Consider the following 14,560-nt stretch of genomic DNA (forward strand, 5'->3'; position numbering starts at 1 on the left):
GGTTTTCTTTGTAACCAATATAATCATTAAATTAATAGTTTATTCACTAAGTATTCTGGGCAATTGAGATATACCACAGGTAGAGATGTAAGAGGTTGACTAACTGAAAAAATTATTTTGTGGTGAACCAGCTAAAAGCAGTGATAAAAGCTTCTTCGAGAGTACTCAGAACAGCAGCAAGAGGAGCGGCCAACTTTGGTAACATTTGATGTTCTCTTTTTGAAGTTCCCCTGTTTCTAAGATGGGATAGAAAAGAAATGTATATCAAAACACTGCAATGCTGTTCCAGCTATTTGTTAACTTGGCTCTATTATCAGAAGACTGACTATGCTGTTTGCTACTTCTTGCATGGAGCTAAGTGCTCTTAGGTGTCTTATTTAAATCTTGCATTTGGTGCCAAAGGCATCTTACAGTACAGATGAAAGGTGTCAACACAGTATCTCTCCTTGTTCTGTGTCTCTTCCCTAAGGATTTGGATTTGACAAAAACTTTCCCTTCTCTACAGGGCAAAGGTGCAACATTGACATTGATGAGTGTGCCTCCAATCCCTGTCGCAAGGGTGCGACGTGCATCAATGATGTGAATGGTTTCCGCTGTCTGTGCCCCGAGGGTCCCCATCACCCCAGCTGCTACTCACAGGTGAACGAGTGCCTGAGCAGTCCCTGCATCCACGGAAACTGTACCGGTGGCCTCAGTGGGTGAGTAGCTGCCATGTACGATTAGTTCCTTTTTGACTTGTAGCAAGCCAGTTGGGTTTCAACACAGGCCTTTCCCTGTGGAAGTCATTCAGGGTCTTGAGCTGAGACTGGGTTGTAGATTTTGGTAGGCTCCTTCACTCTTCCAAACCACCACTTCTGCTCTACCTTCCATGACTGAATAGGTAGAAAATAGGGAGGTAGTCAGCTCACAGAAGAAGTCCAGCATTATTTTGTGAGTCTTTGGCAATTGTGCTTTTAGAAATCACTGCAAGATTGAGTTCTAAGGGAGGTTCTACTTGATCTTTTCCTGCTGCGTAAAAAAAGCTCAGTTGTTAAAAACAACAACAACAACAAAACACCTACTCTAACAGTTCTATTCTGTTACGGTACCACTGTGCCACTGAAGTGGAGTTGGTCTCAGCTAACTTTAAACAGGCCCTGATAAAACATTCATGGTTTGTAAGCCCCCGAGAGTTGTGTGATGTGTTGATAGGTACTTTTCTAGGAACTCAGAGTGTGATGTTAGGTCACACGAGATAGTCCTATACTCTTGCTATGCCTGCCAGAAGATATGGCTCTAGCCATTGCCATTTGCCATACTTAAAACAGGAGAAAGAATGAAGAGTGTATTTAGGGGTGAAGGGAAACCAAATAATTTTTCCAAATGAATTACCTCGGTATATCTGTTTCAGAATATGGTAACCTGTAAAGCATCCCAACCCATCTACCCTTTTCCTGAGGATCTCCACACAAGAGAGCTTTTATTTCCTGATGCTATAATCTAAGTGTTAATGATGTTCAACTTGTAAACAGTATACATGTATTTCAGACACCTTTGTTTTTGTTCCTTTTCCTGCTCAACTTACCCTGCATGCTTTCTGGGGCAGGGTTTCAGGAGAGAACAAAGCATGTCTCAAAAGTGAGACATCCCAAGAGCTCCTCAGAGTGACTTAGAGTCTCTGATACGAACCTATTTCATAGGTGTCTGTTTTGCATCAGAAACAAATGATCCTAAGGTTTGCTTTACTTTAGTTTTATGTATAATAAAAGTTCAGATTTATCCGCATTAATGTGCCTTTCAAATTGGTCCAATGTGTTTACTGACCGCTGTTTACATATGAAAGCTCACTGTAATTAATTAAGTTCTCTAGCATCTTGGTGAATGGGAAGCACTGGAAAAATCTGGTTACTGAATACTCCAGATGGGGCCACACAATTCACATTGTGTCCACAACGATCCAAGTATAGATTTCTAGAAGAGTAAAAATGAGATTAGTTTACCGATGAGCTCCTCTGTCCCTCATTTCTTCACCAAGTCTTATATTTCAAACTCAAGTTTACATTTATCCTCCCATAGTAAAGAAAGCTATATTTCCTTTCAGGTACAAGTGCCTCTGTGATGCAGGCTGGGTTGGCATCAACTGCGAAGTGGACAAAAATGAATGTCTTTCTAACCCATGTCAGAATGGAGGAACTTGTGACAATCTGGTGAATGGATACAGGTGTACTTGCAAGAAGGGTTTTAAAGGTGAAAACAGAAGTGCATATTTCTATCTCCCTTTATGCCTTTTTCTTATTGCATATTCTTGGACTTCTTCCTTTCCCTTTCTTTGTTCCTATTCACTCTTATAGCAAACATAATTTGAGAACTTAATATTTATAAGAACTTAATGTTTTTACACTTGGGAAATAAACACGTAAAGAGATACCAATTCTATTAGCAGAGAGGTGAGCTACAGAACTATTTAAGGTGATCAGCTAGGATTCCACTTATACAACTCTGGACAGGTGTTCTAATTGTAAGCTCCCTGGTGCCGGTTTGATTCTATGGTAATTCAAAAGAGATTTGTAGAGAGTAGAATGAGAATATTGTCTTACAATTATGAGAACAGTCATGCCGTGGAAGAATCCGTGTGTTCCAGACACCTTCCAACAAATTATCTTACACATTGAGATAACCTAAACATATAGTGTACCTGTGGCCTTCTGGAAAAATGTATTATAGTGGCTGTTGTATAAAATCCGTTTTTGAGTTGCTATTATGTTTCCACCATCAACTTTCTCTTAGAAACTCATGAGAGTGAAATCTGTGGGCATATCATTTATTTTGCACTCCTCTATCCACTTGGCCTTTAATTTCCCCACTCAAAAATTGTGCCAGGCTACCACGATATATCAGTATGTTTCAGGGTCAGTTTATTTGATTATTTGAAAATTTTACTGACCACTGTTCACATATGTTCCAGGGTCAGTTTATTTATTTATTTATGTATTTGAAAATTTTCTGAGACTATATTTTAGTCATTAATTTTCTGACATATTACATTTGCAAAGAAATTTAGAAATGCTTTTATTTCTTTGTCTCATTGAGACTTGCTGATCAGTGAACAAAATAAAAATCAAAATGTAAAATCCAAAGTTGTGTGACTGGTGAGTAGCAGAGTACAGTTTGAACCCAGACCCGTGTATTGCCAGACCACCATTTTTTTTATTTACAGTGCTTATAGTTCCTCTATCTTGAGGCTCTCAGGTACTGTCCTATCCCATTGATACTTCCTCTTTTTCATAGTGGGAATAGATTGCATGTCTTGGATCAGGGGAAAACAGTTTTATGGCTTTAGGAAGTACTGCTACATTAATAGTAGAGACTATGTATATGAAAAAGTGGGCATAAACCAGAGACTTTGATTAATGTCTGAAAAAAAAATTATCCCTTTGAGGCACTTGGGCAGCTCAGCCGGTTGAGCACCCGACTCTTGATTTTACCTCAGGTCATGATCTCACAGTTCTGGGATTGAGCCTGCATGGGTCTCCACACTCAGCAGGAAGTCTGTTTGAGATTCTTTCCCTTGCCCTTCCCTCTGCTCATGCTCTCTCCCCATCTCTCTCCCAAATAAATGAATAAATCTTAAAAAAAAAAATCATCCCTTGATTAATTATACCCCCTTTTAGGCTCTGTCCAGCTGCTTTGTATAGAGAGAGTTAATATTTACATACAGCAGCAGAGTTTTAACATAAATGAGCTTCTTGGTCCATTATTGAGGAATTACTTGTATTTGAAGGTGCATTCAACCTTTAGACTATTAGAATATACTTTTTCTATTCAACTTTTTGAGTGTGTTTTACTGACTGACTGTATGTCATGGACTTGCCACTGAAATGAATGAACCAGTGTTCCAATGGCCTAAAGAAATTCAGTTTCTAAAGCAGTTAATATTTCCCATGGGGGCACCTGGGTGGCTCAGTACATTAAGTGTCTGCCTTTGGCTCGGGTCATGATCCTGGGGTCTTAGAATCAAGCCCCAAAACCAGCTTTCTGCTCAAAGGGGAGCCTGCTTCTCCCTCTCTCCCTCCCCCTGACTTGTGTGTGCACTCTCTCAAGTAAATAAATAAAATCTAAAAAATACATTTACCATGAAGAGGTTTGCTTAGTAATTTAGATAATGAGGAGCTAACAAAGTTCTCACTATTTGGGGGTTTTCCCTTTTTCTGTTACAGGCTATAACTGTCAAGTGAATATTGATGAATGTGCTTCAAATCCATGTCTGAACCAAGGAACCTGCTTTGATGACATAAGTGGCTATACTTGCCACTGTGTGCTGCCATACACAGGTGAGTTCTGCAGGTGAAAGGACCAGAGCGAATGCGTGTTGCCTTGTCGTTCTAAACCCCTGAGTCTCAGAGACAGGGTCTGTGGGGCAGTGGTGCTGCTCTGAGGAATCAGTCCCTGGTCAACCATCCTGCCCTCATTGACTAGATCTTGAGCCTTGACAAAACCCTGTGGCCTTCCTAGATGCAACTGATGCAACTGATAAGGGAACTCATTTGCCTTCTTTATACTTTGGGGTTTAAAGTATTCTTTAAAATTATGTATGGCTGCTGGTTTCATTCATTATCTGAAGGGACCCAGTGTTGTCATGACCTGTGTTCTTAGTCTTAGTTCAATAATACAACAACCACCACTTACTGATGATTTACTGTATGCCAGACACTTTGTATACTTTGGATTCCTTAATCTAGTATTCACAATAATTCTGCAAAGTAGAAGTTCCTATGACCATTTTATGCTGAGGCAAAGAGAAGTTACCTGCTGAAAGTCACATTGGTAAGTGGTAGATTTGCCCCTCAGTCTGTCTCAATCCAAAGTTCGTGCTCTTAACAGCCCTTCTTCTCCTTACATTCAGTACCACTACGTCTCCCTCAGAGAGGTATTGCCGCTTGGATGGCGATTCCACACATAGAAGACATGGGTGTTACTTCATTTCGTATCAAGTGTTCTTTGCGTCAGGTGGTATTTTAGGAGTGTGCTTGGACATTTATTTCTTCTTTCTATTTTCCTGCCTCATTACTGCTGTCTTGTGGTTGTATTTGTGTGGCTTGTTTACCTCTTTGTCATCCATTTTCTTGATCTGTGGAGAACAAAACAGAAACATGGATGATGGCTTTGCATGTTTCTCCAGTATGCAGCATGTAGGCAGGAGCATGGCTGAGTTCTTACTCCCCTGGTGGGCTGTTTATAGTAGCTGTTACTAGTGACTCTAGCTATTAAGAATGGCAGAGTGGCCAAAACCATAACTCTGTTACCCAAAAGACTTAATGCTACATTGTTACTTAGCCCCTCTTTGGAAGAAATGTTCATGGAGGCAAACTGCGTTTACCATGCTCCTTGATAAAATGGAAGTTATTGGATATCCCTAGCTATCCCCAGACAAAGGATGTCTAAAAAATACATTTCATAAAGATAGCACTAATCACATTTGTTGATAGTAAGAAGAGTATCTCCCAGCCAGAAAAACTGAGACTTGATGGCTCCAGGGAGATATAAGCAAGTGTCACTATGCTCAGTTATATCATAGGCTTACCTGAGTGTGATGTAGGTATGAAAATATTTATTTTGTCTTCTTGCTATTCAGATACTGTAAGAATATTTGACTCTATGCTGGCTTTTGGTTTTTCTTCACATTAGGATCCCAATAAAGAATTTACTGTGTATGAACTTTGGGAAGTTATGTTAGACTGAAAACCTATGTAGATTAAAATTTCAGTGCTGAGTGTAGGTAAGGGTTCTGTCATTGGGCTTTGCCAGCATGAAGGGAACTAAACAACATTGCCTTCTCTTGCGAGCCACTATTCTGACCAGATACCTTAAAAACTGGTTGGGGTATGTTGGTAAAAATTAATGGTAATTTTTTTTCTTTCTGAATATGAAATTTTAGAATGGAATTTTAAGTTGAGTTAGTTGTAACTTGACTTTAAAAAAAAAAACTCTTTTCCTTTTAATAAAACCATTCTCCCCCAACTGCCCCCCGTGCTGGAAGCTTATATTTCAGTATGCTAAGGAAAGAAATATTGGTATGCAAATATCAATGTCATGTTGTTGATGTTGGCATAAGGAGACATGTTACCAGGCAGTCAGAATTACCTCACTCTTTCCTGCTTCCCATGGCCTACTGATCAACTTTGTTGCCTTCTGGAACAGGCTAGCAGAGATTGTGAGGAGAGGGAGGCTGTGTTGTTGCTTCTTCCTGGCTCACATGAAAGAGGATCTGTGTGGCTGAGCTTCTGAGTGGCTGAATCTTAGCAATGGAGATGCAGAAACTATCTCATTTGACTGATGCAGGTGTCCCAATCCACGATAATAACTACCCATGATAGTAAAGACAGGAGGAGCCCAACAGTTGTTGAGTGCTCACTCTATGTGCCAGCCTCTATGCTAATAAAGACTTGGTAAGCATTTTTTTCATTTAGTCATCAAAAAGCATCTATACCATCCTGCTTCTCATTTTGCTTATGTGGAAGGCTCAGAGCAGATAAATAACTTGCCTGATGTCACACAGTTAGTAATCAAACTAGAGCTAAGACTCAAAGGACCTAGGGGTCTCAGATTCCAAAGTTCTTAACTTCTTAGACCTTAGACTTGGATTCAGAGAGCATCCTTTGGTATAGAATTTGCAAGATTTCAGTTTCCTTGGCTATTTCTCTAAATTCTGTCATTTGCTTTACAGGCAAGAATTGTCAGACGGTATTGGCTCCCTGTTCCCCAAACCCATGTGAAAATGCTGCTGTTTGCAAAGAGGCACCAAATTTTGAAAGTTACACCTGCCTGTGTGCCCCTGGCTGGCAAGGTAACAATACAGGAGTTAGAGAAGGCAGAAGTTTTAAACAAAATGGTCAGATCTTCAGATTGACATTGAAGGCCCAGGTCTTCTGACCCTGCCCATCATCAAGAATCCCTGCCTTTGTGTAGGAGTGCTAATTGGCATGACTTAGAAAGCCTTTTTCATTTTCATGTCTTTGGGGCCCCCTAGTGTCTGGAAGACTCCGGCCTGAGTCTGAAACCAAGATGTTCTAAGGCAGTTTTACCAACTGGACAAAACTTGCCCCAAATAATTTATAACAATTATAAAAAATATTTGTGCCCTTATAAAAATAAGGGCACAAAGCCTTACAGGACTTCCCAAAGCAGGAGACCAACCAGAATATCCCCATCTTCCACAGCTGAAGCTCGGATGCCCCATACATTTCAGGGGCCTTGCCTTCCAAAGACAGGACCATTCATTGCACCTGTATTTCTAGGTCAGCGATGTACAATTGACATTGATGAGTGTGTCTCCAAGCCCTGCATGAACCACGGTCTCTGCCATAACACCCAGGGCAGCTACATGTGCGAGTGTCCTCCAGGCTTCAGTGGTATGGACTGTGAGGAGGACATCGATGACTGTCTTGCCAGTGAGTATGCCAGCTAGCTCATATGCCCCTTGAGGCATACAGGGAGCAGAGCAGAGCCCCATCAAGACAGTTGCCTCTCAGTGCTGAGACTGGCCGTCCTAACAGTTTATCATGTGTCTTTAATATTAGGATTTTTCAAATCTTTTTTCAAAGCTCATGACTTTAGAAGTTGAGGCAATAAATTTCTTTAAGCATTCCATTACTGATTTTTATATACTGATAAAGTAGGGACAGTGCTGTGATAGGTTTTTTTTTTTAAGCAGATCTATTGAGGTATAATTAATATGAAGTGTACTACCAATATTTTAAATGTATAATTTGGTAAGTTTTGACATTTGACGACTGAAATCATCTCTAAAGAAAATGAACATATCCATCCCCCTAAAAATATTTTCATTTTTAATTTCTCTTCCTTTCCCCTTCCCTGTCCCAGGCAACCAGGGACCTACCTCTGTCACTAAAGATTTACCTGCATTTTTTATAATTTTACGTAAATCGAATCATCTCATGCAAACTTTTTTTAGGAGAGGAAATATGACTTCTGTCATTTAGCGTATTATTTGAGACTCATCTGTGTTACATGTATTAACAATTAATTCTGTTTTATTGCTAAGTAGTATTCCATTATTTGGATATACTATATATATATATATATATATATATATATATATATATACTATAATTCACATTTAGCTTTTTTAAAGTTTGGGAATATTATTAATAAAGCTGCTGTGAGTGAGTCTATGTAGACATGTGATTTTATTTCTCTTAAGTAAATATCTAGAAGTGGAATAGATGAATTATGTGGTAGGTATGTTTCACAATATAGCCAAAATGTTTTCCAAGATAGTTTTACCATTTTCATTCCCAAAAGCACTGTTTGAGAGTTCCAGGTGAACCACATCCTCAAGAACATTTGGATGTGATTTCCCTTAATTTTAGCCTTTCTAGTGGGTGTATATGGTATCTAACAATGGTTTTAACTTGAATTTCCCTACTTATTAATATTATGAACATCTTTTCATGTGCTTATTCGTCAGCCGCCTATATTACTTGCTATACTACCTATTCCAAACTTTTGTTCACTTGAACAATTGGATTGTTTGTCTTATTATTGAGTTGAGTTCTTTATATTCTACATACAATTTTCTTGTCAGATATTTGCCTTAAAAATATCTTCTCCCAATTATAGCCTCTGTTTTGACTGTCTTTTGAAGAGGAAGAGTTTAATTTTGATGAAATTCAATATAATCATTCAGAGTTCATCTTTCTAGTATGTTGTTTAACAAACCTTTGCCTAACCCAAGATCACTGAGGTCTGTCTCCTTTGATTTCTTCTAAAGATTTTATACTTTTTAGCACTGTGTAAGTCCACAATCTATTTTGAGATAATTTTTACATGTAGTGTGGGTTTTAAAGGTTTTAAAGAATAATTTTGTGTGGTAATCTTGCTAACCTCACTTATTAATTCTAGATTAGTTTAGCTTTTACATTTTCAGGATTTTTTTTTCTTTTACAGATAATCATGTTATCTCTGAATAAGTATAGCCAAATACATTTTTATTTCTTTTTCAATCTGTATACTGGCTAGGACTTTTAGTAAATGCAGAATAGAAATGGTAAGAGAAGCAAATCCTTCTTTGTTCTTGATTCTGGGGCAGGGAGAAGCATGTTTATAGTTTTTTTGCCACTAAGTATGACATTACTTGTAGGTTTGGGGGTTTTTTGGGTTGTTTTGTTTTGTTTTGTTTTGTTTTTGGTCTTCTATCAAATTGAGAAATTTACCATATACTCCTGGTTTGCTGAGAGTTTTTTTTTTCTTTGTACAGTGAATGAATGTTGATGAATGTTGATTTTTTTCAAATGATTTTTCTTTATCTGTTAAGGGAGTAATATTTTTTTTTTATGTAGGTGAATTGTGTTAATTGATTTTCAAATGTTAACCTAACCTTAAATTCATGGGATAAATTCTACTTGGTCTTTATGTATTATCTCTCTCATATTTATTGGATATGATTTTAAAGTTTTGTTATGAATTTTTGTGTCTATGTTCATGAAGGATATTGTTCCCCAACTTTGTTTTGCTATGTTTGTATGGTTTTGATAAGAGGGCAATGCTGGCCTCAGAACCAATTGGGAATTGGTTCCTCTCTATTTACCTAAAGAGTTTGTGTATAGTTGGTATTACATCTACTAAATATGTAGGTCTGGAACTTTCTTTCTTAGGTTTTAACTATAAATTTAATGTCTTTAATAAATATATTTATTCAGGGTATCTATTTTTTTATTGAGCTTTGGTAATTTGTATCTTTCAGGGAACGAGTTTTACTTTCTCTAAATTGTCAGAATTATTGGCACTCATAATATTCCTATATTGTACTTTTACTGTAAGATCTCTGGTGATTTCCTTTCATTGATTTCAGAATTGGTAATTTACATCTCTCTTTTCTTTGTGGTTGCTCTTGGTAGAAAGTTACTGGTTTTAGTAATCTTTTTAGTGAACCCATTTTTAGTTTCATATTTTTCTCAGTTGGTTTGCTGTTTTCTAATTCATTGATTTCTGGTCTTTATTCTTCCTATTTTGGATCTAGCTTGCCCTTCTTTTTCTAGTTTAAGATGAAAGCATAGACCATTAATTTTATTTCTTTCTACTTTTCTAACATAATAAACATTTAGCGCCATATTTTTTTTCCCCAAAACACTGATTTAACTGTATTTCACAAATTTTGATATATCATGGTTTGTTTGTTTTTTTTCCAGAATACTTTCTAATTTCCAGTTTGATTCGTTCTTTGACTCATAAATTATTTGGAAGTGTGTTCTTTAATTCCAAATCTTTTTTATCAAGTTTTTAATCTTAATTCCATTATAATTAAAATACATTGTTCTATTAGTTTTAGTTATACAATATAGTGATTCAACAATTCTACACATTACTTAGTGCTCATCATAGTAAGTGTACTCTTTAATCCCCATCTCCTGTTTCACCCATCTGCCCACCTACCTCCCCTCTGGTAACTCTAAAGTAAAGAGTCTGTTTCTTGCTTTCTTTCTCTCTCTCTCCTTTTCTCTTTCTCTTTTCCCTTTGCTCGTTCGTTTGTTTTCTTAAATTACACATATCAGTGAAATCATATCCATATGGTATTTGTCTCCAACTTATTTTGCTTAGAATTACATTCTCTAGCTCCATCTATGTTGTTGCTAATTCCAAGTGTCTTTTGTTGTTGATTCCTTCCAGATAGTTTTGTTATGATATCTAGTTTAATTCCATGTGATCAGAGAAGATACTTTGCATTATTTGGATTATTTTAAATGTATTAAATCGTATTTTATGGCCTAGTCTGTGGTCTGTTTTGGTAAGTGTTCTGTGTGCACTTGAAATGAATGTCTGTTTTGCTGTTTCTTGGTGTGTTCTATAGCTGTTACTAATTCAAATTGGTTAATATAGTATTTTTAGGTCTTCCCTGATTTTCTTTCTGCTTATTCTATAAATTAGTGATTTTCTTTTAAAGATTTTATTTAATTATTTGACAGGCAGAGATCACAAGTAAGCAGAGAGGCAGGCAGAGAGAGAGAGGAGGAAGGAAGCAGGCTCCCTGCTGAGCAGAGAGCCCGACTTGGGGCTCAATTCCAGGACCCTGGGAACATGATCTGAGCCTAAGGCAGAGACTTTAACCCACTGAGCCACCCAGATGCCCCTATAAATTAGTGAAATTGACGTCTCTCACTATTATTGTGTATTTGTCTATTTCTCCTGATAATTCTGTCAGTTTTTGCCTAATGTATTTTGAAGCTCTGGTTTTAAGTACATAAACATCTAAGATTGTTATGTTCTCTTGAAGAATTGAGTCTTTGTTATGAAATAACCTTGTTTAACCCTTGTAATATTCCTTGTTCTGAAGTCTCCTTGTTTGATATTAATGTAACTACCCTCCCTTTCTTTTGATTATTGTTGGATATTCTTTCCATCCTTTTCCTTTTGGCCTATCTGTGTCTTTAAAGAGACCATATATTGAGTCTTGCTTTTTCTCTCTGATATGACAGTGTCTAACTTCTAATTGAGGTATTCATGCCATTTAAACTGAGTGCAATATTTGCCGTCTTGCATTTTACTTTATCTTTTTCCTTCTCTTTCCATTTCCCTCTCTTTTTTTGCCTTCGTTTGAAATAATTGAACATTTTTTGGATTACATTTTATTTCCCCACTGGCACATTAACTGTATCTTTTTTTTTTTTTTTTTTTTTTTTGGTGGTGGTGGCAGTGGTTTTGCGTTTGCAGTATGCAACTTTAACTGATTACCTTCAACTCTACTACTTTATATTGCACATAAAAACCTTACAACAGTATGCTTATACTTTAACTCCTGCCTTCTGTTCCATTGCTGTCATAAATGTATCATAATCCCTCAAAATATTATTTTTGCATCAAATGGTCAATTAATTTTTCAAGAGATGTAAAAATAAATTAACAATCTTTATACATAACAACATATTTATAGTTTCTGGTGTTTTCCATTCTTTTGCATAGATCTGCATTTCTGTCAAGTTGTCACTTTCCTTCAGCCTGAAGAAATTAATCTAATAATTCTTATAGTACTTATCTCCTAGTGATTAATTCTTTCTGCCTTTCTGTGTCTGAAAAGGTTTTTATTTTGGCTCAGTTTTCAAAGATATTTTCATAGGGAGTAGAATTCTAAGTTGACTTTTCCCTCCGGCACTGTCAAGTCATCCTTCCATTCTTTTCTACCTTGCATTTTTTCTGAGGAGCAATCTGCGATAATTCTTATATTTGTTTCTTTATATGTTATTTTCTCTCCTTTAGCTGTTTTTAAGGTATTTTCTTTCTACTGATTTTTAGCAGTTTGACTATATTTATTGTTATACTTATTGTTCTTCATGTTCCTTTTGGAGGGGGGTTTCATTGACATTTTTGGATATATGGATCCAGATTTGGAAAATAGTCAAGCACTGTTTTTTTCAAAACTTTTTTGCTCCCCTTTACAAATTTCATCATACATCTGTTAGGCTGCTTGAAGTTGTCTCTCTGTTCAACAATACTATATTTTATTTATTTTTTTTAGAGTTTTTTCCCTCAGTGTTTCATTTTAGATAATTTTATTATTTGAAGATATTTTGATATATCTTCAAGTTCACTAGTCATTTCCTCTATAGTGTTCTGTTTGCTGCTAATCTCATTCAATATTATTTTTTTTCTTCATTGTATTTCTATCTCTAGAAGTTTGATTTGAGTCTTTCCTTATACCTTTATCTCTCTCCTTGTCATGTTCATGCTTTCTTCTTCTTCTTGAACATACAGAGTATGTTTATCATAGTTGTTTTATGGTCCTCACATTGAATCTACCATATGGGAAATTCCTGGATCTGAGGCAGGCAGAGAGAGGAAGGGAAGCAGGCTCCCCACTGAGCAGAGAGCCCGACGCGGGGCTCAATCCCAGGACCCTGAGATCATGACCTGAGCCGGAGGCAGAGGCTCTAACCCACTGAGCCACCCAGGTGCCCCCCTGGGTCTGTATCTATTCTTGACTTTTACCTTCATCATGAGTTGTATTTCTTGCTTCTTTGCCTATCAGGTAATTTTTTATTGGATGCTAGACTTTTACAGAGATCTTCAGAGTATTTTCAAGTTTTGTTTTAAGGATCATTAGGAAACAGTTTTATCCTTTGGGTCTTTTCTTCAGGATTTGTTAGGTCCAGACAGCCTTTAGTCTAGGACTAAAATGGCTTACTACTGAGATAGTATTCTCTGAGGATCCTATTTAGTGCTTAGTTAGGAGGTCTTTTCATTTTGACTGTCATGAACATTAGCTATTCTCATCCTATTGTAAACTCTTGGGATTGTTCCATCTACATCTTGTCTTTCTGGTTCATTCTCTGGCTTTGACAGTGTCATCACGCACATGTGATATACTCAGTTACTTACCAGTACTCACTGCTTATCAGTACTCAGTTACTTGTGTGGTGATTAAATCATTAAATTTCAAACAAGGCTATCACAATGTGTTAAGAGTAATGGCACCTAATTCACAGCATACCTAATTTCAGATCACCATATGGATGGCACCAAACTAGGTCCTGGCAATGCCAAGGTAGATAAAACTCAGTGTTTACATTCATGAAACTCATAGTCTATTGGCAAAGAAAGATATGCAGACAAATTCAACATTGTGTAGTAAGTAGTGAAGAAAAATATTTCACAGCAGTTGATGGAGAAATTTAAAGGAGTGGGATCAAATTATTTGGATTTCTTTTCCATGTTAATTATTTTATCAGTCAAAATTTTCAGTATTTAAAATTTTTATAATTAATTTATAATAATTCAGTAAGTTATGGTGAGTTTCCTGAAAGACACTATGGAAATTACAGTGTGCTATGCACTGTGGATAAGAAGGAATAATAATGATTTTTATAATTTTTCCAGTAAAGTTTGCAGATGAGCCTTAAAGTGGAATTAACCTAATAGATGAATAAGTTTTAAATAAGCCTGTTATTAAATCAGGGCTACATTACCCACCTGCTGTTTAGTTCTCTTTTTATGTAGAGGACCAGTCTTTGCAATATATTTTAAGCTCCTTAAGAGCAGGGGCTAACTCTTATTTTTCTTGTTCTGATTTATATGTCATTTATTTCGGAAGACTGTGCCATGATAGAAGCTCAAAATTTGTTGAGTAATTGCTGTGAGCCTAAAGTGTTCTGAAGTTGATCTATGCGATATAGAATTTTTTTTTTTTTAATTTGACACACAGAGATCACAAGTAGGCAGAGAGGCAGGCAGAGAGAGAGGAGGAAGCAGGCTCCCCGCAGAGCAGAGAGCCCGATGCGGGGTTTGATCTCAGGACCCTGGGATCATGACCCGAGCCGAAGGCAGAGGCTTTAACCCACTGAGCCACCCAGGTGCCCCTAGAATTTTTTTTTTTAATGTTTCCTGATTCTGCCTAAATCTAGAAAACAAAAACAAACAAGAAAGAGAAGAGGAAAGGAAAGGAAATGAAAGATGAAGGGAGGACAAAGATAGGAATACAGATCAGCACAGGGGGCTGCTTAGTATATATGCTATCCTACATCACCCACTCCCATTACCACATACACCTTTTGAAAATCTTTACTGGTATTTT

At 36.9% G+C, this 14,560-nt stretch overlaps 1 protein-coding gene across 1 annotated transcript in view; it reads left to right on the forward strand.

Moving 5' to 3' along the window:
- NOTCH2 (notch receptor 2) overlaps positions 1–14,560 on the forward strand; it is a 175,328-nt gene that overhangs the window by 131,569 nt on the left and 29,199 nt on the right. Inside the window, exons 13-17 of the mRNA XM_047724773.1 lie at positions 506–698; positions 2,081–2,226; positions 4,197–4,310; positions 6,704–6,823; positions 7,275–7,427. Coding sequence (XP_047580729.1) covers positions 506–698; positions 2,081–2,226; positions 4,197–4,310; positions 6,704–6,823; positions 7,275–7,427 — 726 coding nt within the window. The remainder of the gene's footprint in view (positions 1–505; positions 699–2,080; positions 2,227–4,196; positions 4,311–6,703; positions 6,824–7,274; positions 7,428–14,560) is intronic.

The sequence above is a fragment of the Lutra lutra genome, chromosome 4, assembly GCF_902655055.1.
Source record: "Lutra lutra chromosome 4, mLutLut1.2, whole genome shotgun sequence".
Taxonomy (NCBI): domain Eukaryota; kingdom Metazoa; phylum Chordata; class Mammalia; order Carnivora; family Mustelidae; genus Lutra; species Lutra lutra.